The sequence below is a fragment of the Hyalella azteca genome, unplaced genomic scaffold (assembly GCF_000764305.2).
Source record: "Hyalella azteca isolate HAZT.00-mixed unplaced genomic scaffold, Hazt_2.0.2 contig6568, whole genome shotgun sequence".
NCBI lineage: Eukaryota > Metazoa > Arthropoda > Malacostraca > Amphipoda > Hyalellidae > Hyalella > Hyalella azteca.
The window spans coordinates 6216-31872 of NW_025936726.1; the positions used below are offsets into that span (position 1 = coordinate 6216).

At 38.1% G+C, this 25657-nt stretch overlaps 2 protein-coding genes across 4 annotated transcripts; one reads left to right on the plus strand and one right to left on the minus strand.

Moving 5' to 3' along the window:
* Positions 1 to 1403: 1403 nt before the first annotated feature.
* Positions 1404 to 13950, plus strand: LOC108676730 (pre-rRNA-processing protein TSR1 homolog). 2 transcript variants are annotated; one of them, XM_018164859.2, is made up of 17 exons: positions 1404 to 1573; positions 2554 to 2688; positions 2913 to 3048; positions 3908 to 3986; positions 4731 to 4883; positions 5134 to 5241; positions 6656 to 6775; positions 7559 to 7642; positions 8155 to 8400; positions 9180 to 9387; positions 10686 to 10800; positions 11297 to 11391; positions 11639 to 11865; positions 12211 to 12474; positions 12819 to 13016; positions 13236 to 13356; positions 13620 to 13950. In XM_018164859.2, the coding sequence occupies exons 1-17, from the start codon at positions 1471 to 1473 to the stop codon at positions 13904 to 13906; spliced, it is 2679 nt and encodes an 892-aa protein (XP_018020348.1). In that variant the 5' UTR covers positions 1404 to 1470; the 3' UTR covers positions 13907 to 13950. The 2 variants fall into 2 exon arrangements, with proteins under 2 accessions (XP_018020348.1, XP_018020349.1); XM_018164860.2 differs by lacking the exon at positions 5134 to 5241.
* On the minus strand, positions 13922 to 25657 carry LOC108676731 (phosphatidylinositol N-acetylglucosaminyltransferase subunit A). Of its 2 annotated transcripts, XM_018164862.2 has the most exons (11): positions 25537 to 25657; positions 20136 to 20292; positions 19414 to 19593; positions 18453 to 18571; positions 17627 to 17742; positions 16848 to 16939; positions 16058 to 16260; positions 15586 to 15671; positions 14899 to 15091; positions 14647 to 14749; positions 13922 to 14408 (listed from the first exon to the last, which is right to left on the minus strand). In XM_018164862.2, the coding sequence occupies exons 1-11, from the start codon at positions 25575 to 25577 to the stop codon at positions 14016 to 14018; spliced, it is 1683 nt and encodes a 560-aa protein (XP_018020351.1). In that variant the 5' UTR covers positions 25578 to 25657; the 3' UTR covers positions 13922 to 14015. The 2 variants fall into 2 exon arrangements, with proteins under 2 accessions (XP_018020351.1, XP_047736857.1); XM_047880901.1 differs by lacking the exon at positions 25537 to 25657 and having other exon boundaries at positions 20144 to 20206.

The window sequence follows — 25657 nt, forward strand, 5'->3', positions numbered from 1 at the left end:
GTTCCATGCCTGATGGAGAAGATGAACTGTTCTGACTTCTGAGTTGCTAACTCTGAGAATGAGATACCAGTAATTGATATTGCTATTGTTTTGCAAGTTTGAAGTTTGTAACTTAGGTGGCAGGCCAACCCAGTCTTTTCTTCAACAACACAATGTTTTTACTATGAGTATTTTATTACAAAATGGACATTTTTTTGTTCAGTGGTGTCTGGACTAGTGGACCATGGATGCTCTATCATGCTTCAAGCAGTTCAATGTATTTGATGTATTACCAATAACCAATTACCAACTATCTTATCAATTTTATGACTACCTACTAATTGTCTCTCCACACTAACACTTAGTAGTGGAGAGACAATTAGAAGGATGGAATGAAGGAAGTTTACTCATAAAAAAGGTTTTCACCCAAGGCAGAAAGCTTTCCTTAGATACAGCACAGTCAGCACTCTGCCAGGTGACTGACTATAAAGGAAAAAGAAAAATCAAAAGTGGACAAACTTTCAATTGTATAGTATGTCAGATTTAGTATAGAATTGTTTAGTTGTCACTTGTTTGATTGAAATTTTAATCTTTTTTTATAAGTTATGGACGTTTTTCTTAATTTTCAGTCCCTTTGTTTGTAATGAATAATGATTGAGTTGAAGTCAAGTTAATCTAAGTATTAAATTAACCAGTACTGTAGTGCATATATCATATTTGGGGGCATCTGGGGCAGGGCTTTTGGGCACAACCTATCACAGATCTTTACAATCCCATCAACTAATCACAGCTGGAAAGGGGATGTCATTACAATTCCATCAACCAATCACAGCTGGAAAGAGCTTAACATCACAATCCCATTGGCCAATTACAGCTGGAAAGGGATAGGATACCTATGTAGGTAAATTATGGACTGAAAGTATAAAGTTCCTGGTCTTTCCAAGCTTTCAGGTCCTGCTTTTCAATATGCCATCTGTACTGGTTAATTTAATATCCCTCTAGAATTCTACACTAAGTAACAGTAAGACTAATAATAATATAATAATAGCGGTTTCTGCATTTATTAGGTCATTTGACAGTAACTAACAAAAGCAATAAAGATATATATTTTATATTATTATTACATGACTATTTGTATTGCACAAAGGCAAGCGCTAAAAATTATTGACCAAGTCAACCTGTTAATAGTCCAAGTCACCTCAAATTATGATACTATATAATATATGAATTGGGAATTCTGCCACCCCAATAGTCTTGAAAAATGGAACCACTCAAATGGGGGTGGGACAGTGGGTGGCCTAGTCTTGGTTGGGGCTTGGAAAGTTGATGTATTCCATGCCTAGGCTCTAAGATGTTTCTAAAACTTGATTTATTAGTAATAGGTATGTTAATGTTATGCCTGTGGCCTTGGCTGTAGCATGTGATTAAAATATTTTATACTTATATGGTAATTGCCTTGCAGAAAGAAAAGATTTTCTCCAATAGTGGACCATGGCTCAATCAGTGCATCGAGCTTCTGGCCTCAAGCAGCAAAACAAAAAGCATAATAAGCTTGGTCATAAAACCAAGGGACAGATCAAGTCTTTGAGTCAGGGTGAGTTTGTTATATACCTACTAATTGCAATTTAATAATTGTTTCTTAATGATTACTTCTGTTTTGCCATCAAATGCTGTCAGACTGTCTGCAAATTCTTTATAATAGTGGTTTAGTTTTGATCTTAAACTTTTTTATTTAGACTTTTTGCAAGCATTCATGTTCTTAGTGGATTATTAAAGCATCAAGGTTGTAAATTCCTTGCCTATTAGTGTGATATGCTGTTTTATTTGATTTAAGATTATATTTGCAGTCCACTAATTCTTGGTTCATATTTTAAAAGAGTTAACAGGAATTGAGCAAAATTTGTGAAGTCTAAGTTTAAGTTTGGACTAGCTAATATGTACCCGGTATGTAAATTTCTCACTGGAGGTCATGATTGTAAGGGTTTACTCCTGAGTTTAATTTTGAGATTACTCCTATTGGAACTCGAATTGTATATCCTCATAATAACTGCAGTTGATTAAGTGATGAAAAATGGCTTGCCTCAATTTTGAAATGGTAGTATTTTTATATTTTGCTTCACATAAGTTGTAGTTCTGGCTTGTCCCCAGTAGGGAATCTCAGTCTCTCATGGTATTTTTTCTGAACCCATAGTATTGCTTGTCTAAATCTTTTGGCAGGTCTTGGGTTAGCTTTCATTTATATTGGCAGTACCTAGGTATTTGATTTTGATATAATTTTTTATGCAGTAATAATCAATTCTAGATTTTTGTATCTGGAATGCTAATGCTGCACCATTCTATCCAATTTCAGCATACCTTACTAGTCCTCCTGCTACCTAGTTCTGTACCTATTAGGCTATTGCCTCATTTCTAAGATTAAGTAATAATTATACTGACAGGTATTCTCAAATTACAATGAAATTTGATTTTCCAATCCACTAAGAAACTTCTGATCTTTTAGGTTGTAACTTTTTCTCACATTCATGAAGCTCTACAGCTTTTTGTTATAGAGTATGATCATGAACTACATTTCAGGTCGCCTGAGCATTCAGTCTGTGAGTCGCAAAGCCAAGCATGACCTGAGTCGAGTTGAGCGCCGCAATCAAGTCAAGGTCATCAGGGCTGATAAGAAAGAGAAGAATCTAATGAAGAAGAGGAAACTGGGAACAGGTGAAGCATCAAGTTCTACAAAAGAATTGTAGTAACTTGCTGATTGGAAATGAGCCATTTTCTCATTCTGATTTTCTATGCCAGAAAAGCATCACATTTAAAAAAATGTTACATTTTTGAATTTTAATATATGATAAGGCACCATAGGTACATTAAATTCTATTTTTTCTTGTGTCTTTTAATCCTTTTAAGGAGAATATAATCAAATTTTCTTACATGTTTAGAGAGCCAACCACCTTTCTTGGTGTGTGTGTTGCTGCTGGACCCATCCCTGCAGCAGGAGGCAGTGCTAGCTGCTCTCAGGGCTGCTGACGCTCAGAGTGTGGTGACAGTCAGTGAGCAAAACATCACACACGTCAGGTGAGATGTTGATGAGATGATCACACAAAACATCACACACTAGCTCCTCATAGTGTATATCAATCGAATGATAAAAACAAAACTGCCTGATTACTTCTATAATTTTCTATATACCATTTGGCTTGGATGATCATTAAGAAGTAAATTTCCGCATATTCTACAGCTTAAATAGAATGGACTCTAATAAACTTCCTGGTATAATAATGTACCAATGAAAATATTTCATTATGAAACTTCATTATTAATACCCATTAACAAAAAATTGGTGTTGAGATATAATAAGTGAATTTTCATTTCTGTGCGAAACAACAAAATTTCTTCATAAACGCACCATAATTTTCCTCATATTTTGGCGTTGAGTTAAATTCTGGGATTTTTTTACAGCTTGTTGCTGTATTTGAGATGTTATTGTTGGCCTATTATTGCTACTTCTAACACCTATCATTGTTAATTCAAGTTTTAAATTCTGTGCTACCAAGATTTGTCAATATATCAATAGTAGATGTTACTGAATCCTAATTTTGATTTTACTCTCCTAGGATTATTTCTCAGTTCATGACTTCGCCTCTTTCTCTCTGAGCAAGCAAATGCCAGCTTCATCAAATTTCTCAGGAGTATTTGACTACTTTTTTTTACTATATGCCATATGCGTCATAGAATGCATTTAGTCAGAAGGTTTTGCACGTCATTCTGATGATAGAACCAAGCTTGACCAGCATTGTTGTCGAGAGCCCAACTACGGCCGCTCTCCTGCACTGCGCTTTTGTGATAGTTTCACTTTGATCGCTGATGTTCTTAGTATTATTTTTTGTTTCAATTCGTGAAGAATTTGATGCTAATTAGGAATTTTTGTTCACAGCTGCACGCGCTTCAAGCAAAGATTTGCATTCGTCGTTCCTAAGTGTGATGACCTCTACTCCATCTTGGACACAGTCAAGGTCAGTATAGGTGCTGTGGAAAGGTGCAAGAAAAGAATGTTTAGTTGATAATATTAATTTATCAACGCTGTTATTATAGTTATTGTTCTGATATTTATTGGATTAAAATGAAAGTTTTTGGTTAGTCTAATGAAATCAAATTTACTAACAACCCTGCTTGTAGCAAGTTTACTTTGTACATTCCATCTCACCGTTTGGTTATTCTGAACGAGCTGCGTGCGTCCTCGACCTTTGTTGTATTGGAATTGGAGGGACTTCTTTATCATAGCAGAATGCTTAAACTGAGACTCCACTGTAAGGCGTGTCTTCCCTAGCCCATGATGAATCATCTGATGAATAAATTCACGAGTAGGTATGCATTAAATTTTCACTTCAATTGAGAATAAATTTTTTATTGTTTTTATTCAATATGCTGGCTTGAAACGTAGTGTTGTTGGATATGATCTGTTGACGACATAGCTGCTTGAACTAAATGACCATATAGGTAAGAGTAGGAAAAGGCCCGTGGTTGCTCCCTTTCAGCTGTAATGCCAATTCCGGAATAACATCAACTATTTACAGACCTAAAACACATCAAATTTAAAATTCTTGGTATCAAGTAATTGAAACACTTAAGAGTTTGCCAGTATGGTGGTTGCTGATCATATCGATGCAAGAAACTTGGAACTTGCCATGCCTTATTATTACTACTACCACTGGTACTACTACCATACCGTTACTACTTGTACAGTACTTGTGGTGCAGGTGTGCACTACTCTTCTGCTGGTGTGGCCGTGCAGCACGGATGAGGACCTGCACCTGGGGGAGGACCAGCAGCGGGTGCTGTCCGCCGTCAAGGCCCAGGGGCTGCCCACGCCCGTCCACGCCGCCCTGGGTTATCACGACCTTGCACATAAGGTGCCTCAGAAGTCCGCTCTCTTTCCTGAATCTAATCTGCGCGCTTTAAAATCTTCCTACATGATTCAGAGTTGTTCTAATTAGCTATAGTTTTCATCAAGATCGATCAGGTTCTCTCCAGGTAGCTTGAAACTATTGCTGACAATAGACTTCAACATTTATTCCAGAATTCAGCTGATAACTAATAATTACTCACTCGTATGGAGTTTGAGTCATCTCAATGGCAAATATTTTTAATGCGTCGACGCAGGGCGAACCCACGACAGCAGACAGTCTGTCATCTGCTCTGAGCCAAAGTCTGAGTCTGAGTGGCTCTGTTGCTCTGACTTCAGAACAGCCACGACATGCCTCATCCAGAGTAACTTTGTTCTGCTTGGTTTGCTATTTTTGCTCCTTGCTAACCAACCTATGTGTTATTATGTATAATGCTAGTGCCTTTCTCTTGTGGATGTGATGCAAGAAAAATAATTGCAAAATGTTATTGGTTACGGACTTTTATCTTACACGGAATCAGTTCTTTTTTGAGTCAAAGAAAAGGAATGACTGTAACCTCGATGTTTTTGCTCCTAGTCATATTCAAACCAAACTTTAAGTAAATGCTAACTGGCGGAATGTGTGCCTTCACAGAAAGAAGATGGAGGCAATTTTACCTTAAATTTGAAAGATTTTTACATGAAATTTACTATTACCAAAGAACTTGTCTCAAATATTTTAAGATTAGTCAAAAGCATTGATCTCGCGTATCAATGAAGGTTTTCGGATATGGTGTTGCAATTAGGCTTTCATCATTTTATTCTCTGAGTGCGTATGATCTTGAGCTCCTAACATATATCAAATTTAATTACATGTTAAGGTTAAATTTTCAAACATTATTAACTGCTCTAAGTTGAACCTACAATCGAAATCGAAATATTTTGTTTGGGATGTGTGTGAATGTCTTTGGCTGACCTTTTGTAGCTGTGTTCTGTACTTAATCCCCCATACTGTGCAACCATTGTTCTTCTGTGCCGTGTGATTTGTTATTATTGTAATTAGTCATGTCTTCAGCATCCTTGTTTATACTAAATTGTTTGGGGGCTTGCCATATATACGTATATGCTGTGTAATATAGCTACTAAATACTGTATTAATGACTATATTCGAGCTTCTACTATATCATCAAGAAATCTAGACATTGCTAATGCTAACATTGTGACTGCTAACAATTTCATAAAAATCCATGCGTGGGATAATTTAAAGGGCGAGATAAAAGCGCTTACAAAAATCATTTTGGTAAGTGCTTCCTCGCAAGCGTCTTGTGTTGTACGAATCCTTCTCCTTGAGTAGAAATATTTAATTAGTCAGGTGGTGCTTAATACTACCGCCTAACGCAAGCAATTCATCGATTTTAGTTTTCTAGTAAAAACAGTATACTAGTTCTAGAGAACCTACATATAGTCCTAAATAAAGCAAATGCCAACTTGTAAACTGCTGAGAAACCTGTTAGTGAGGGTGCTTTTTGAACTGCTAGCGAACGCTCCAATACGCGCTGGTATCATAAATCATGTACAGCAATAGATGAATGATCTCTTGGTTATCTTGTTCAGAGTAATTTGCAGTGTTTTTTTATTAATATTCTTCATATGTTTACTGAGACTTCTTAAAGGTCAAGTACACGCACAAAAATTGCATCAATCAAGTGCGTGCACAACCTTTGCATTGATATGTATGACTGTTCCGCGCACCAACCGATAACTTGCAAATAAAAGTGCTTATGATGTGCGTTCTTGCAGCGAGCAGCACGGTGCATGCAGCAACTGATGCAGGAAGTTCGTCAATATTTTCCTGGCGATGACAAAGCAAAAGTGCATCTGCTGGAGAAGCCTGGCGATGCACTCCTATGCCTCAGACAGGTAAAGTGTGTGCAGTGCAGACAGTAAGATATCCGTTTACACAATATTGTTTCCTATGAACTAAATTGATGGTTCCCCCCTATCATCATCAAATTCATGATGATTTAAACATTTATCTGTGGTTAAATGGTTAAATTCTTGAGCCGAATATATGATTCTGTGCCGGTTATATGATTCAATTACAAAAAACATGGCTTATTTTGGCGTGTATTTTGGGTCTTGTTTACTTGTTACGTCATGATGCTTTGATAGAGGCTATAGTGATAAACTTTTTATTGTAACGCACAAAGAGCGCCAAATATATTTGTATAAACCATTTTTAATGATCGACCTCTGATTGCATGTTGAATTTCTATTTGCAATGTGTAAGTTGAAATATGTTTTCTGCTGATTTTACTAAATTATACTTGAAAAAAAAGACGTAGTGACTCGTGATCATAATTATACGTAAATAAAATTGTGATTGAAAATGATCTCGAGTTGCTTGCCAAGTTGGAGCAGGTCTAGGATCTAAAAGCAACCAAAAATTCCCCGAACGAGGATTCCACCCTGCACTACTTAACGGGTTTATTATTCGGCGAATAACAGTATCATTTTGAGACATTCCATGGATCTATTTAAATATATTTAGAGCATCTCAGCGATTTCTCTCGATGCTACTTTCGCTCAATTCTGTGGTCTTTCATCTTGATAATGAAACTGTATTGCGGGGTAATTATTCATGCAGTTATGAGAAGGTTACTGAAGTTAATGTGAGTGTTGATCCGTTACGATGTTGTACAGATTGGGTCCCAAAAGCAGCGTGCACTGTTCTACCGGGACCATAGACCTCATCTCCTGGCAGACCAGCTCAGCTTCCATACAAATGTACGTACATGAGTCAAATTATGGAATGAGTTTAGAAATTTTCATATTTAAAGTAGGATTTTCATCTTATAAATAGCGATACATATTAACTAAATGACTGGTGCGCCTTTCGTTAGTCCAATTTTGATTGCAAATACTTATCATAGCTTCGTTGTTAATATTAAAACATCCAACACCAAATTCAAATACATTGCTGACCTAACTTCGACCAATTTAAAGAAAATTGACATGAAATTGATTATGTTGAGTCAAAATTTATTTTGAGAATTATTTATTGTTATTCTGAGAGAGATAAGATGAGAGATGTAATATTATTTAAATATTCATCACTAAATTACTGTGTATTTGTTTCATATACTGTTCTTCACCAACTTCCCCGCCCATTAACTTAAATTTATCTGCTTAATTTCTTTACATTTGGAGACGTTTAAATTAATTATTTAACTATTTCGTAGTGTCCGTTTCGACCCAGAAATAATCTCCAGCTACTAGGTATTTATTTCCTTCTTCAGGTCGATAGTGGAAGTACAGGTACGCTCGCCGTGACAGGGTTCCTTCGAGGGGCAAGCCTTTCTCCCAACGACCTTGTCCACTTGCCGGGCTGGGGGGACTACCAGCTCCTGAAGGTGGTAGAGCACTCGTCTGACCCTCACCCTCTTATCTTGGGAGGCTCGAGGAAGGCGAATGTCGCCACCAAAGCAGACGACATTGTCTACCGCCCCGACCACAATCAGTGTAGCCTGGCTGCCACCAGAGATGTTAGTGCTAATTATCAACTAGCACTTGGAAGTACATAATCATTTGCCGTTGAAATTCTCTTTCAAATTTAATGTAAAGTGATGTTGAAGAAGAGTGATGTTGTTGTATGTACTTTTTTTAGTTTAAATTTCTTTTTTTTTCTGCGATGTTACCGTCATACCTGCTCGTTTTCTTCGACGTTACTCAGTACCTAGATCAAGACGGATTTAAGAATTAACCTTATGAAGTATTGTCTAATTTTATTCGTCAATTAACATTCTGGTTTTCACTTCCTGTAAAGACTTCCGGAACTCCTATTCAGCTAGGTTTTAGCTGACTGTAATAGGGGTAACTCTCAGATTTTATTTCGAACTTGCATCGCTAATTGCGTCTTGTTTGAAGATGGTGCGTCGGATCTGGACACAACTTGAACGATTGATGATTGATCAATTTCTATTATGTTCCGTAGCATTCATATCATTTCTGCATTCTGAAAGCTTAAACCAACATGATGATGATATCTCTTGTTCGGCATGTGATACAAAAGATTTGAAACTTGTATCAATACACAAAAATGGAACAAATATTTTTATTGGAGAATTTTATATCTATGCAATCAGTACCTAAATGTTTGATCATCTCGTTCTTAGTATGGCTAAACTACCACACTGGTGGCAATATTTTGACTAAGAGTACGAGTTTGAGTTCGACACGAGTTTTATTTTCTATCCTAAAAAATGGCTATGGTTTTATGTGTCAGAGTCATGAATACCGATTGGCTAATTTATTAAAATTTCAGGACGTGAAAGGCGAAGAGAGCAGCAGTGACGACAGCGGGCAGGAGAGTGACGGAGAAGACAGCGACGATGGGGCGAGCAGCGTGACGGCCAGGAGCCTGAAGAGCCTGACGGCGGTGCCCATAAAGAAGGACCGCATACCTGGTGCCTACTGCGCCAAGTCCGACTATCAGGCTGCGTGGATGATTGATAATGAAGCCTTCAAGCAGGGTGCGTTTGGAGACATGAGACACGTTATTAGCGTTGAATCTACAATCCTGTCTATGGGAGCTGCTTTATGTGGGGTGTATGTTACAGGCAAGTCGCCAATGCATGTAGCGAGACACAATTAATCAAACTGGTTATTACTGGACTCGTAGCTAATGTCTACATAGAGGCATGTGTATGCAATGTAGTCTCTATACCAGATTTCTTCATCAATCTGGAGCTCATGTCATCAATGTAATGTAAATATCAAAATTAAACATAGACGGAGTACTATCAGATTCAAGATTTTTTGGTAAGACAAGGCTATCATAGCTGAAAGATTAAGTAGCATTGAACTTTGAACAATATGTATCCAAAACTTGAAAATTCTACTAGATCACCAGTTACTAATTTCAAAATGATACGAGAGTGACGTCTTTAGTGAGTGACGCACTTGGGTAGTTTCTTATTTTCCCAAGAACTTTAGCACCTGGATAATTGACTTTCATTGCACATCAGATACTGCTTGGTCTAACCTATCACTCGTCATCCATACATTGCCACATGATCTGAAGCGCTAGAAACCTCTCCCCTACTACTACTACTACTTGCCACACATTCACACCAAACATGAGGGTGTCGACAAAGACGCTTTATCGAGAATGTACCGTTTGCTTATTTAGACTTAGTAACTCCATTTTATGCATCTCAGAAAAAATATTGTTGGAGTCTTCCCGAATTAGAGGCTTCTGACTGCTTCATAGCCTTTCTTCATCATAGTGGAGCCCTCGGCCTTCGTGCAGAGACTGAGGAGCTTCACTTTATTAAAGAAGAGATTTCAAGTATAGTTCCTCGTAAGAACCAACCAGATGCTAGGATACCTCTCCAGTCAATGTATATCAATGTCCTGATGATGTTTACTGAACACACGAATCGTTAATTTCAATGTAGCATGATACCTGTGCTTGCCTTGATCAGACAGGCAGATCATTTCAATAACTTCTTAACCTATCAGGCCGCTTTTCTTCTTTTTGGTTTGCTGAGACTTCCCGAGTCGTAGAAAAGTGAACAGCTAAACAGCACATGTACACTAGCCTTCCTGCATGAGTGCAAGTTGACTCTCCACGCCCAATGAGGCATTCTGCGCAAACTAGATTCATTTGAAAGACTATTAGGTAGCGCTTTTAAATTGCCAACTTTCTTATTTAATTAGTGCAATTTACTTATTCATTAAAATAATTTTTGAAGATTTCATTAAGCTTCATTTTGCTGTCGAAATGATAGGCGATTGTAGAGAGAATTAATTGTAGTGTTTTTGGCAGACTTCGGTGGTTGCAGTGACGAGGAAGAGTCTGATGACTCAGAGGACGAGTTTCAACCTCCAGACGCTCGATCTGACGACGAAGAAAGCATGGTCGCCCCCGACGACGACGATAGGTACTATTCTGCATTCACTGTGACAATTAAGAGATCAAAACACAACCCGCAATGAAAGAGTAGTCCTGCCCCTAGATAAGCCTTAATCGGCGAGTACGATACACTCGAGCCTTGTCTCTTCTTGCCTGTGCTCTAGTTTGGTCGACTTATTAGGTCGGCGACGTCATTCAAATTCCTGTCCACCACGGCATTATATCGCATCTGCCATGCCATTTACCGTCCGTTTGTTCACTTGTAAAAATCCATTTGAACTTTCCACTATGATAATCAAATTATTTTGAACCCTATTTATGCAGCAACATTTTCTTCCATTGATTGTTGATAACTTACTATTGAACTTGCATTGCACCCACGCCACTTTATGCCATTCGCTTAAATTATTTCGTCATGAGCGATCTTTCAATATTTGTTACAGTAACTCTAAAAACGAATATTTTAAGCTGTCTCCACAGCAATTAATGCCAGGTTTGTTACTAACATAACCTGCAATGAGCAGTATGTCGGTGGTGAGCAGCTCCGAGTATGGAGAAGATGCCTACGACGATAAAATGGACTATCAGCGAGAGATGGACGAATACCAAAGGATGAAAGGTCAGTCGTGTTACAAAGAGATCATATACGCGTTCAGTTGAGTGCGCCGCATGAGCTCAATAAACTAAATGCTTTGTTTCATTTAATTAAAATAATACATAAAAGTGTAGTTGAAGTATAAAGAATCGTTTTGCAAGGACAATAAAGCGTCTTGAGACCTAGCAGTTGCATTTCTCTCAGGGATTAAAACGAAGTAAAAGAGATCATTTGACTCATTCTCCTGGTATTATTGACTTCTCCGGAACAGATATGAGGGAAGACCTCGAGTTTCCTGATGAAGTGGACACCCCGCGTGACATACCAGCACGAGAGCGCTTCATTAAGTACCGGGGTCTGGAGTCTTTCAGATCCTCACCTTGGGACCTCAATGAGAACCTGCCAGAAGACTACAGCAAAATATTCCACATCCCCCGCTTTGAACATTATAGGAAACGTGTTCTTGCTGACGCTAAGCTCAAAGACAACGCTGTCGAGGTTTGTTTATTCGGTACACGAGCATATGCTCTACAGGATGTCACTATGATGTAAGAATATGCAACAAAAACCTTTGAAAGATTACACCCGCCCTCTCAAAACTATTTATTTATAAGCAATTGGTCAAACATGTGTTGCACTAGCTTTAAAAAAAAATGTATACTGTAAATTGTTTTTAACGCAATCTATCTGGTTGGTGGCTCTGCCAATATAGTACTTTCTCTGTAGGGTCTCGGTCTGTAGCATATTTTATGTGCTGCCAGCGAACCCAAAAATTTGATGGCTGGGTTAAGTTCTACCACGTTGTGTCAATTTGTGTCCTATATTCTTCTTTCTCATCATCAGTGTGGCCGGTACGTAACTGTGTACATAAAGGAGGTTCCAACACACGCCTTCGAGGAGCACAAGGTCACTGGAAGTCCTTTGGTCCTCTTTGGGCTGTTGTTGCACGAGGCTAAGATGTCTCTCGTAAACTTGGTGCTCAAGTCTCATCCTGTTGGTCACACGCGCCCTATCAAGTCCAAAGACCGACTCATCTTCCATGTCGGCTTCAGGCGATACATTAACCAACCCATCTTCAGTGACCACACCGCCGGTGATAAGCAGAAAGTGGGTATAACTGAGTTTGAATGTATGAAGGCATTTGTCAAGTTTTAATAAATGATGTCGAAAGTGTTAATGAATGGGAACGAAGGCAAGGCACTCATGAAGTGGAAATTACCTGATATACGGGAGGGATAGTAAGTTAGTTCACTTTGGGCATTATCACTCTGGTTGTATTTATGAGAATTAAATATCCTGCTGGAAATAAATGACAAGAATTTTAGTTTCGGTAAGGAATTTCAGGGTTGGCATGATATTGCCCTTTTAATCTAAGTGCCCCGTGCACACGATGTAGCAAAGATTAAATATATTTGACGACTTTACGACTAATGTTGTCCGAAATCTGGCAGTTTTGCCGCTACTTTCATCCCGGCATGACTGTGGTGGCATCGATGTACGCTCCTGTCACCTTCCCTCCCGCTTCCGTGCTGGCTTTCCGTCAACTGTCTGGCAACAGACAAGAACTCGTCGCCACGGGCTCTGTTTACACAGTCAACGCGGACAGATGCGTTCTCAAGCGGATTATCTTGTCTGGCCATCCTTTCAAAGTACGTTTATCGCAGAATTCAATATTGGACTAGCTTTTTGTTTAAAAAATTTGTGTTTGCAGTATTAAATGTGTTTCTATCGTTAGTATATGAAATAATTCTACAATAGAGAAGCAGTTAAAAATTCTCGAACGAAGTTTTTCGAGCCAAAAAATGTCATTGTTGAGCGTAGCTATATTTTATGATAGATTTTGAAATGTATTATGGATATTTTATCAGATCCACAAACGATCGGTGGTGGTACGCTACATGTTCTTCGACCGCGATGACATCAACTGGTTCAAGCCTATTGAACTCAGAACTAAGTGGGGCAGGAAAGGCAACATTAAAGAAGCCCTAGGTGGGTATTTTTTTCTGACCATATATTTGTTATACTAGTTATGCTAGAACGACTGTTATGAACATAGATTATTTGTTGTAATAGAGACAATTAGTAGAGGATTAGGTTTGGGAATGGAAATTTTTGAACAAAATAATAGTTTTAACGAGTTTGGTAGGTGAATGGGGGTAGGTTCTTTTATTTCGTGTGCAAGACAAAGAAAAGAGGAAAAATTCTTCAAATTTGTTAGATATCACATGTATAGAAATTAATATTTTTTTCAGGTACACATGGTCACATGAAGTGTATGTTCAACGGCACGCTGAAGTCGCAAGATACAATTCTACTCCATCTTTACAAACGAGTATTCCCCAAGTGGACGTACAACCCCAGTGTGCCCAGGGGGGAACCATTATACACTTCTGGCGTGTACCCGCTGGAGAATAAGTCGGATGTCAACAGTGACGACGAGGAAGACTGTGGCAAGAGGAGGAAGATAGAGAAAGAACTCCAAGATAAATACCTCATGCCGCCACCAAGCAAGAAACAAAGGAAAGTTCGCTTCAGTTGATGTTATAAAATGTTAAATGAATATATTATTTATTCAAGAGGGAACAGCGATTTTATTTTTCCGTTATTGGCAACGAAATGATAAAGTAACTTTATAGCCATTGATAATACTAATAATCACAGTCATTCTTTCTTCGACGCAAATTATACTTGAATTTATGTTCATTATCTAATGCTTTCCTGTCTGTCTTCAAACTTGCATTTGTATTAACAGATTTTTTACATAAATTTGCATTATCAAGTAGCCGTACGGCACGTGAAAGTGCCTGCGAATCGTGCGATTTTTCACCTATGAACTTCTTAGCGCGACTATTCACAATAATTTCAAATTCATGGCCACTATTGGAAATGTCCGCATTGCATTGCACACCTCTAAAATTGTCTTTCATCGCTTGACGTTTTTCATTAGTTGGTGGTGGAATGGCTCTCGATGATGCGTTGGTCTTTACGAGCTTAGAACTCAGGGTGGCCGGCACTGGAAAGTCCGGCGCCTTGTCGATATTCTGGAACACGAGATCACGTAGTCCTTACCTTGTTCCGTATCGTTAAAATAAATGGTACTATCGAAAGATGTAGCTTGCCTTCGGTGAATGCGCGGCATGTATTATTAAAATTTCATCATGGTAAAGTGCAGCACAATACATGAGCAAAATATGATAGTTCTATAAATATGCTGCGTTTGTTAACGGCTTAACGTAATATATTGAGGTACTATACAAACTTTTAAATCGGGAAACTCACATTTGAGGGCCTAAAGATGTCACATAGAGCAAGAATCAGAGCCTGCAATGTCACCAATAGAACCATGAAGCCTCCCGCTAGCAGTCCACCTTGCTCCATGTATCTGTCAGATAAGGAGTTACATCACTCGCAAAGTATGCTTTTTTCTTCATTAACTAATCGGAATTAGAGACAAGTGTTGGAAACGTGACATTATCCAGTGCTGCGTGTGACTCAAATTAGTTTTTCATTGACGAATTGAAATGTATCCACCTGTTAATTCTGTTGCGCAGCAGGGGGCGTGGTTGTTGCTCGTCCCACATGGCGCTGCAATAAACGCGTTCGGTTCGTAGGGCGACATCGGGCCAGCTGTAAAGGCCACGCATCAGCCGGTGCTGCTCCTCAGGAGACATTCTCGTGCCCGCCATTTCACGCTCAATGGCGCCTTCTAATGCATTGCATAGACCTGAGGATTATGGAAGTTGTAAGGATGTGTAGGTGGGGGGGCACCTTGTGATCTTTTGGGTGTAACATCGGAACTGTGTGTGGTGGAGAGATGTTGCACCCAAGAGGTGCTTCAGAGTGGGAACAGACTGCAGTTCAGTTTGGGGACAAATTATTTTGTTCGGCGTTAGAAGAGAAATTGTAGTTAAGCGTAGGAAGTGAGTGCGGATTAGCTTGAGAACGGTTACGGATTGATCTTCACGCTACTTTCACTGACCAACAATATCGATCAGTTGGAAGGCTCTCAACGAAATAAAAAAGGGGATCACCATGCTTCATACTTGAAATCAAATAGGAATTTCTTACTTGTCATAAGTTTAAAAATAATTTTGAAAATAAGAGAAATTTTTATAAAGTGTCCAGCTCCAAAGTATGACAAGCAAATTAAAACATCGATAAATTATAACCTGGCTTCAAGTCAAAGGTATTGGATTGAAGCTCCCAAGATGTACTCACTTTTGACGTTTGGCTGAGCGAGGCATATGAGGCTGGGAGGAAGTACTTCCGTGATACCTCCGACATCTGTGCTCACAACTTGCAACCTGCGAAACAGGGAGCAAATTACCTCTTGCAACTGACACACAACATCGCCGTATGCAACACTGCCACTTGTCACACCCCATCGTACAAGAATATATTGCACTCGTCGTACAGATAGAAGTAACAGAAAAAAGTGCAAGCTTGATTTCGATTCAATTATTTGTATAACGGTGTTCAACCAGTAAACTATTTCACCGCCTGACCAAAAAAAAAAATAAATTAATAATAACTGGTGTTTTTCTAAACCCCAGCAATTTTCGAAAGGCTCGGCAAGCTAAATATAATGTGACGGTACCAGAGCTCTAATTAGTCAAAGGTCCATTTGAAGTTCATGTTAGTTTTTGAGATTTAGGTTTTAATTAAGAGGCATGACGAGCCCGTGCTTCACCCCGCAGCGACGGCCTCGCAGATGGCAATACAGAAAGCCTCAGTGAGTGACGTGTTGAGGAAGACGTGGCCTCGTGCCAGCACTTGAGGCACGTCGGCGTGCGCCACGGGCCCCAGCAGCGTCACGCGCTCTGGCCCCACCTCGTCCCGAACTTCGCTCAGGAGGCCCATTTTTGGCCCGCCACCACCGATCACGAAGTCCACCTGCAAAAAGTGATGAATATTTTAAACCCACCTCATGCAGCAGCGAAATTTTCTTCCTTTAATGGTCGATTACTTGTTATTGAACTTACATTGCACCACGCAACTTTATGCATCAAAACTATTTTTTCATAAACAATCTTTTAATATGAATAAAAGTATATATTCAATCATGAATATATAATATGTGATAGTAACTCTAACAACGAATTCTACAAGGGAGATGGATATAGCACAATGATTGACAGGACGAATTAAGAGCGATACTGCACGTCTCGTGATCAACTCGTAGTTTAGAAACTACTGATCAAAGTGTATAATTATCATTATCAATCAAATAGTATAATGGTTCAAAGGAAAAGTTTTCAATGACTGGCATTATAATCAATGATGCAAATAAATGTTTATATTTCAAGTAGAAGTGTGTTAAATATTGATTATAAGATTTTTAGCAGACAAACAAACAACATGAAGTGAAGTTAAAGAGAAGTGTTGTAAAAAGGATCATTACAAATAAATAAATGTATAGTAGAAGGTATGATGGCTCCAGCACAATATAGTACTACAGTACAAGAAAAAGATGTACTTACGTTGGGGTACCGGGCGCAGATATGCCGTATAATCGGAGGCTGGAGGTCAACACCCTTACGGTACTGCAGCCGGCACATCACCACCACCACCACTGTAACAAATGTTACATAAAACCATAAACAACACTCATTTTTTTAAAGATTTTTCTTTTCTTCAGTTACACACTAACCCTGATGTACATGTAGGTCTGCAAATTACAAATATCAAGAGATGGCATGGACTTATTAATAAATAATTGAATGACTAACGTAGTCCGAACCTCATACAGAGATAAAACAATAGTATTGTTTTCTAAAAAAATATGTTTTTCCTCACGAAAATCGACACTTCAAAGTAGTGTGAAACTACAATTGGATTCTTCTCTCAGAATTGATTTCCTGAAAATATATCAGATTATGTTGTTTGAAAACTTTTGATTTATACTTCTGCACCTTCCAAGGTCATTCTTGGCTTCAACTGACACATGTATTTTGCTATATTTTGTCTGTCATCATCTGAGATTAAAACGGAAAATGGTGTAAACGGCAACAGATGTTACTGACATACTGAAAAAATTTTGTTCGCTTTAGGCATAGTGATATTTTTCGAATTTACACTGCAGTCAAGATTCGAACAAAATATGAATATAAACACATGAACATTGGTAAGATCAATACCGATATTACAGAGTATCCTCCGCGCACTGGTTAGAGGCGTGAAAATCAAACATACAAAATTCAAATGTCAAATCAAATTTAATTATTTTATGCAGGAACAATTAAGCATGCCACGCCCTCACCACGATCACGGGGGCCCGTGTAAGGGCGTGGGTGGAAGGCGTTCGTGTCCAGCGCGTTAGGGATGACAGAGACTCGCTGGGGAGGAACAGACGCCCTCAGCACAGTGTTCTCCTTCCTGCATATAAGAATTAATGAAGATAGTGAATAGTGAATACTATTCATGAAGGTACACCCCTGGAAAAAGTTACTTGAAAAACTTTGAAGGGCATTTATCATATAACTTCCAAGAGGTGCTAATAATGCTCAATGCCCAAACTTCACAATGAATTCATATTCCCTTCCGATACCAATATGCTAGAGGAAATATTCTTGCGATTAAGTCCCACTTCATGTCCGGTTTACTGGTCTGCTAAATGGCATATGAATGGGGTCTGCAACATTCAAGCTCTGAGCCTGGTTGGTCGTTATTACAGGCTGAGTTCCAGGCTTGCTTAATATTCAAATTTATGACCCACGGCTGCACCCATATTTTTATGCAGATATATCAGATATGGGATTTATTATTCAGCCCTGGATTAACTTAGATTTTTTAGCAAATCAACTATTTTTGAACATGGGCGACTCTACCAGACTACTCTAACCTCAAAAGTTGTGTATAGTTGATTAATACTACAAATGGGGTGTTCGCCTTTCCTTTCAAAAGAAAGCCAATACTAAGCAAGGAATGAGAGAAAGCTAGGAACAAAGAAAAGATCCCAAATGTCCTAAGCAAACTGAGCAACCAAAAGGGTAGATCATATAAATGCGAACAACATTCTAATGTAACCTGTATACCATTCAACTGCTCTCCCTGGCTGTTTTAATTTCCCTTTATATAACTCATACCCAACGTAGGAGACACAGATGCACCGGTCGACGCATGCCAAGGACATGGTGAGGAAGTTGTTCGTAACGATGGCAGAGACGTCGGCAAAACCAAACAGTGAGTGGTCTGTGAACACTGTCTGCCAGAAAAAACATAGGATACATTATTCACCAAGGTTCCAGTATCAAATTTTATCGCCATTAAGAATTCTATAGACGTGTGAGGCATAAAGAAAATAAGATTGCATAAAAAGAAGCCTGGGTGTATGATGTTTTGTGAATGGTGGTTTCAGCATAACTTTATGCAATGTTTGTGTTACTGAATGCTCTTAATTCGAATGCTGGTGATCTTGGAAAAAAATGTCATTCATACTTTCAATGTAAAATATACCTAGGTATCAAATGCAATTCATGACATAGAACAGAAGTGGAAATTTTGTATTTTTTACACTTTTAACAGACCCAAAGTCACTGAAAACCTAATAGGTAACTCATTATATTTTATACGGAGACGTAAGACAGACAAGAAAATTGATTGTGCACCCAACCCAACCAAGAGTTTTATACAATTCATTATTGCCTTCAACATTTCAGAAACCATCAATTTCAAAAACTAGTTTCAATTTAAAATTCATTTAATTTCGTGCAGCAGGTTTAAAATTTCTTTTCCATCTTGAAATAAATAAATGAAGTGCCCCAGGCATCTGTTTCAATATTAAGCTTCTATCTGTAATGAATCAAACCTTATCCTGTATTTAAATGAATTCATTAACAATAAACTAAATTGAGATGCTTGAGCTGTTGAAATGTAAATTTTGAAAATTTCTATTTGTTCTACAATGATGAAATATATATAATTCTAAAATAATGTGCGATTAAGAATAAAAGGCTTGCAGAATAGAAAAGGCCATCAAGATCAATTCTTGGTCACTATCATTTGAGTGACTTGCATGAATGTCCTTGTATTAGTAGAGAGTCTCACCTTTATGCCCAAGGCTGAAGCCACACTCATGGCCTCGTGAGCCATGGTGCTGAAGGCAGAATGGCCATGAACAACATCAACGCCTTCTCTGAGCAGCACGTCTCTCAGCAGCGGCACAGACGTCAGGAAAGTGGGCAGCACTGACTGGTTGTAGAATGGCTGAATGGGAAGATAATAAACCTGCAAAACAATAATATTTTGTTTTTACAGAAAAGAATTGGAAGTGTTAAAACAAACACAATAACAGAAATAGGCATAGGCATAAATGAAATAATTTGTTGAGTATTTGATGCAAAAATGCCAGTTTTGCTTAGCAGTATGAAGTGCTGAAAAGTATAATCTTCAGGCACAGTAGGTTTAATTAAACAAATGATGCATATCTTTGGCTTCCAAATATGTAGGTATATATAGATGTTGTACTTTCAATTTGGCCTTGAGATTAGACCAGGAATAAATCTGTACTATTAGTTTAAAATTTTATGCTTTTTTATTCTTCCATAAAATCTATATATCAGCTGGCACACATCATCTCAAAGCCACTTGCCCTAATGTCATGTTTTTCCAATATTGATTGCACTTGTTACAGATGTTACTGAGACACTGACAAAAATTTTTTGGCTTTAGGCTGATATTATTATTAGTCATTGATCATATATTATTATTGTCTTAATATCATAAACATAATGCACTAAATCATGCCAGCTATGAAAAACAACTCAAACCTTGAGACCATTTGTCATGTATCTGATGCCTCTTCTATCCTTGTAGACATGTGTGACCGCCACAACCTTATGACCTCGCTGCAGCAGACACTGGGAAAGCTGGAAAATGTGCTCCTCCACACCCCCAACATTAGGGTACAGGAAATCAGATACCATGCTGAAAACATGTATAAAAATTAGGTTTTTCTCAGTAAAGAAATCCAGTAATTATCTTATGCAGTAAAGCAATCAGTAATTATCTTATGCACTCAAATCACAGGGATATTGCAATGCAAATTCATTTTTTTTAGAGTGAACATTATTATCCATTAGAATATTTTGCAATATGTGAATGAATGGACACAATTTATATTGGTTAGAGTGTATATATATACCTATATGCGTATATACCATCAAATGGGCAATAAGGAACAGACAGGGTAAATCAGAACAGTCCTACATTTCGTAGAAATGTTGTAACGGCTAAACTAATTTAAATAGGTACCCATTGCAAAACTAAAAATAGTGGCCTGAAGTTCAACATTTTTCCTATCTACAGTATGTAGCATAAAGCAAGTTAAGAAATCATACATTTACTACCTCTAATAAATACCCGAAAAAAAGTGTGAAAAGTGAGATTTTGGAAAAGTACCTCTGATATGGTCTGTAGCAAAAATAATATTTGCTGTAGTAAAAAATTTTACTTGCATAAAAGTTGCACACAGGTGTTGGCTTAAAAACATGATTGACAGAATTTGCATAGCACATTAAAAAATAAAAATTGGTGGCCATTTCTGCGTGATGGGGCAATAAGGGACAACCCTAAAAATGCTACAGTAGAACCTCAGTTAGCAAAGGCTCTAGTTAACAAAAAAAAAAAAAAAATTAATTAAGAACAAAGAATTCTGATAACATTTATGTTGCTCGGCAGAAAATTTCACTTAACAAAAAATTAATGCGCACTTGGTCATTACAAAATTGAGTAGCACTGGAGCACTCCTGCCATCCTGCTTGATCTAAATGACCATCCAATTCCTAGAATTCCACAATTGTTATGACTGTGATAGCAAATTTGACCTCAACTGAATGACTATCAACTTTGTACATAATATAGAAAGCTATTTTATGGTTAACAAGCCAGTATTTCTTTTTTTTTTAAATTTACAATGTTTTCTGTAAAAAATGACTGTCATCTAAAAATAATTGCTAAAATTTGAATCAACAAGAATTTGATCAAACTCATTTACATTATATATAATCACGTGACTGAATCCCAATCTAACAGCTGTTCCATAAAACAGGCTATCGTTTACTTCTCATTCAGTCATGGTTAAAGCAATTGGAAGCCATTCCGATTGCCATTGTTAACTTGAGATACAAAACATCAATCTAATCACGAGTAGAACATTTAAACAAAACAACCTTTGAAATGCCTAAAACATGCCATCTCAGTTGCTGTGTTGTAGAATAACAAAAAGTTACTGTGAATTATGAAGTTATGAATGAGTCTGAAAGTGAGTTGGCAAAAAAATAGTTTGGTCAGTGGCCACCATGATCGAGTCTAAAAATGGCTGATTTGACACCATCATCACCATGCATGATAAAATATACCTACTGGAAATTGGCCTGGATGGGAGAAGCATGGAATAGATCTACTTAGTAAGCCAAGACTGGATTCTTCAAGCCGTGGTTTTATGGATTTGCTAGCTGTGATTCCATTTCTCTGAGCCATGAATTCCATATCTCGGCGCATGAAGAGCCATTTATGAGCCGCAAACTATTTACCAAGTCCTGTGCATGTGTTATCCCAAATCTCTAATTTTACCCTAAAAACAGTCAAACAGCAACAATAACATTTGTCTTTACTTTAGTAGCAGCTGAACACGTGATAATGCAGTCTGACAACTCTTAAATGACTGCAACTATGCAATCTTCAATAAAACATGTTTGGTTGACTTGTTAACATCACGTTCTGCAGGATATTTTGGCAGGAGCATTGAAGTAGGGTAAATGCACTATATTCCAACATTGTGGGTAATTTTGACACTTCTCAACTTTTTCCTTTATATTAAGCTTTATCTTAGTTCCACACATGCATAGATGGTTGAAATAGTGACGTCATACTATTGCGTGCAATATTTCCGCAAAACACTAGGTCTAGCGGGAAAATGTTAAGATCCTCAGAGCAAAGGTCCAGGTCACCCAGTGAGAACATCGAAACACGTGTCAAAGTTCGACCTTGCTCTACCAAATAGTGATAAACTGTTTGTGTAGAAAGAATATTATGGTTTGAGACTTTTAAATAAGTCTGTGAATATATTAGGAATCCTTTAAGTATAATTGTATTTGCTGATTCTAAGTGGTAAATAAATTAATCAATTAAGTTAAGAGACGGTTTTTAGACATATAAAAACTAATTCCGATACAGCTCAGAATTAGACACACAGCGCGTTCCGAGCTGTGTCATAGTCCGATACAGCTTACACAGGGTGTCAGAATTTGGACACAGGGCATTGGAATTACGAAGCGCTCTGTCTGCAAGTCTATGGACATCACACAGTGCATTTCAGTGAAGTCGGAATGAGTCTCACAATATGCCAAATTTAGTCACAGACAGCGTCGGAATTTGTCGATTTTGTAGATTTGAATTCTAAAGGCTTTTAAATAAATATGGCAACAGTTTGTGATGTTTCATAATTGCTGGGGCATAGTATGGTGTTTTGAGAGTGACGTAAAGCAATCAGAACTCGAGTTGCGCATACAGTGATGGTTTTATAGGGTAAACGCGGTATATTCCGACGGGTCGCCTGCTGAAGACCACCACTGCCCTGGATGTAATGGACCATCATGATTCCTGCTTCTGGAACGTAGCCTTCAACACTTCAAGCCGTCCGTATCTAGGCCGTGGGTCGAACCAGCCCTCGGTCGAACGGCCACTTGTCAAAGGACGATAAATTTTGGAACAGAACTATGCTATCTGAAACCTAACCTCAGATGCGGTGAACGTAAAATTACGTAATTTAACGATGCCCGGAAGTCATATTCGATCTGCAGCCTGGTGGTGCACGGCAGGTGGTGGTCAAGGCTGGAAGAGGACAAAGCCGAGTGGTGCACGGCTGATTGGTGTAGGTCCAGAGAGATCCAAGGCGTTCCATTCAGGGCTTATTAGTGCACAAAATTGGTGGTGAACGGCTGCGCTCCCATTCCGACATCGTGGGTAATTCCGACACTTCAACTTTTTTCCTCTATATTAAGCTTTTTCTTAGTTCCACGCATTTGTCGTTGGTTGAAATAGTGACGTCATACTCTTGCGCACCATACTATTGCCAAATCACTAGGTCTGGGCCGCCTGCCGGGAAAATGTTGAGATCCAAAGAAAGACAGTGCACGTCACCCAGCGAGAACATAGAAAAACTTGTCAAAAGTTGTTAGTTGACCTTGCTCTACCAAATAGTGATAAACTGTTTGTGTAGAAAGAATATTATGGTTTGAGACTTTTAAATAAGTCTGTGAATATATTAGGAATCCTTTCAGTATACTTGTATTTGCTGATTTCAAGTCATAAATAAATCAATAGATGATTAAGCTACGAGACAGTTATAGACACATAAAAACTAATTCCAAGACAGCTTGGAATTAGACACACACAGCTCATTCCAAGCTGTGTGCAAAAATTAAAATTTTCTTAATTAAAAGCTTAATAGTTCTTAATTAAAAGCCCAAATAAATAGTGTTCAATATTCAATAGTGTTCTAATTCCAAGCTGTGTTGTATTCCAATACAGCTCACACAGCAATCGCCAATCGGAATTTGAACACAAGAGTGTCGGCATTACGAATTAGTAGAGTTTGAAGCGCAGCCAGAATTAATCTCACAAAATGCCAAATTTAGTCACACACAGTGTCGCACTGTGTTGGAATAGATGGATTTGGTAGGGTAAACGCGGTATATTCTGACATCATGGGTAATTCCGTCACCTCTCTAGTTTTTCCTTTATATTAAGCTTGGTTTTAGTTCCATGCGTTCGTTGATGGTTGAAATGGTGACGTCATACATTTGCGCGTCAAACTACTGCCAAAACACTAGGTCTCGGCCATCTAGCGGGAAAATATTGAGATCCAAAGAGAGACAATGCACGCTACCCAGTGAGATCATCAAAAAATGTGTCAAATTTGACAGTTGACCTTGCTCTACCAAATAGTGAATAACTGTTTGTATAGGAAGAATATTATGGTTTGAGACTTTTAAATACGTCTGTGAATATATAAGAAATCCTTTAAGTATACTTGTATTTGCTGATTTCAAGTGGTAAATAAATTAATAGATGATCAAGTTGAGAAATGGATTTAGACACATGAAAACTAATTCCATCAGAACTTGAATTGGACACACACAGATCATTATATCTGTTAGAACACTAATATTCATTAGTGTTCTAATTCAAAGCCGTGTTGTATTCCAATACAGCTAACACAGCGAATGGAATTCAAACACGTGGATGACGGCATTACGTCATAGTGGCAAACCACAGCTTTTTTAGAATCAGTTCATTTTTAATTTCCTCATTTACCCAAGATTTAATCCAATTTCTTAAGTACGATGATGCTAGTATTCAGGATCCTTTACTGGTCTACTTATAGGACTCAAAAATGAACTTGAGGGAGAGTCTAAAAAAACTCTCTGCTTTGCCACTATGCATTACGTATCAGTAGAATTTGAAGCGTGGACGGAATACACCTCACCACATGCCTAATATAGCCACACACAGTGACGGAATATAGGGATTTGGTAGGTTTGCATTCTAAAGGCTTTTAAATAAATATGGCAATATTTTGTGAGTTTCGTCGTTGCTTACGCGTAGTGCGGTGTTTTGAGAGTCACATAAAGCAAACAGAACTTAAGTAACGCATACGGTTATTTTTTTATAGTTTTTCATTTCTCGATGAGTCCTTAATGCGACGGAATATACTGCGTTTACCCTAGGTTTGCATTCTAAAGGCTTTTAAATAAACATGGCAATATTTTGTGACGTTTCATTGTTGCTGGCACGTAGTGCAATGTTTGGAGAGTGACATAAAGCAAACTTCAGTCTCACAGCCCTGTGAGACTGAATATTACTCAGTCTCACAGCCTCACAGGGACAATCACTATAGTTAATTACTACACTAATATGACATCTTATGATCTTAACATGGTACCTACTACCTAGCCTACCTACCTACCACAGTACCACCTGCCTTGCATTACACAAATTTTCTCTAAAAGTGATTGATAAGATAGCCTAAATTTATATGATAGTTAAATCAAGTCATCAGTCATGACAAAGAATTTTCATGGTGATGCATGTAAAATTAAGATACAAGAGTAATAATATTCTACCGTGCTTGTATGATAGTATGCGGCATTGCAGTTTGACACTCACCATATAACCATTCGAGGGACGTCATTGCTTATTTCTGACATTAACTGCCCGACAAGTAGACAAGGACAGCTACTTATAGTTCCTGAACTCAGAGGGAGAGCGAAAGTCAGCGAACGATTGA

Coding starts and splice junctions, on each gene's coding strand:
- LOC108676730 (XM_018164859.2), top strand. CDS start 1,471: ATGGCTCAATCAGTGCATCGAGCTTCTGGCCTCAAGCAGCAAAACAAA. Junction 1,574..2,553: donor GATCAAGTCTTTGAGTCAGG/GTGAGTTTGTTA, acceptor ACTACATTTCAG/GTCGCCTGAGCATTCAGTCT. Junction 9,388..10,685: donor TAATGAAGCCTTCAAGCAGG/GTGCGTTTGGAG, acceptor TGTTTTTGGCAG/ACTTCGGTGGTTGCAGTGAC.
- LOC108676731 (XM_018164862.2), bottom strand. CDS start 25,577: ATGTCAGAAATAAGCAATGACGTCCCTCGAATGGTTATATG. Junction 19,594..20,135: donor ACATGACAAATGGTCTCAAG/GTTTGAGTTGTT, acceptor ATTGTTTTGCAG/GTTTATTATCTTCCCATTCA. Junction 16,261..16,847: donor TCTGCGCCCGGTACCCCAAC/GTAAGTACATCT, acceptor CACTTTTTGCAG/GTGGACTTCGTGATCGGTGG.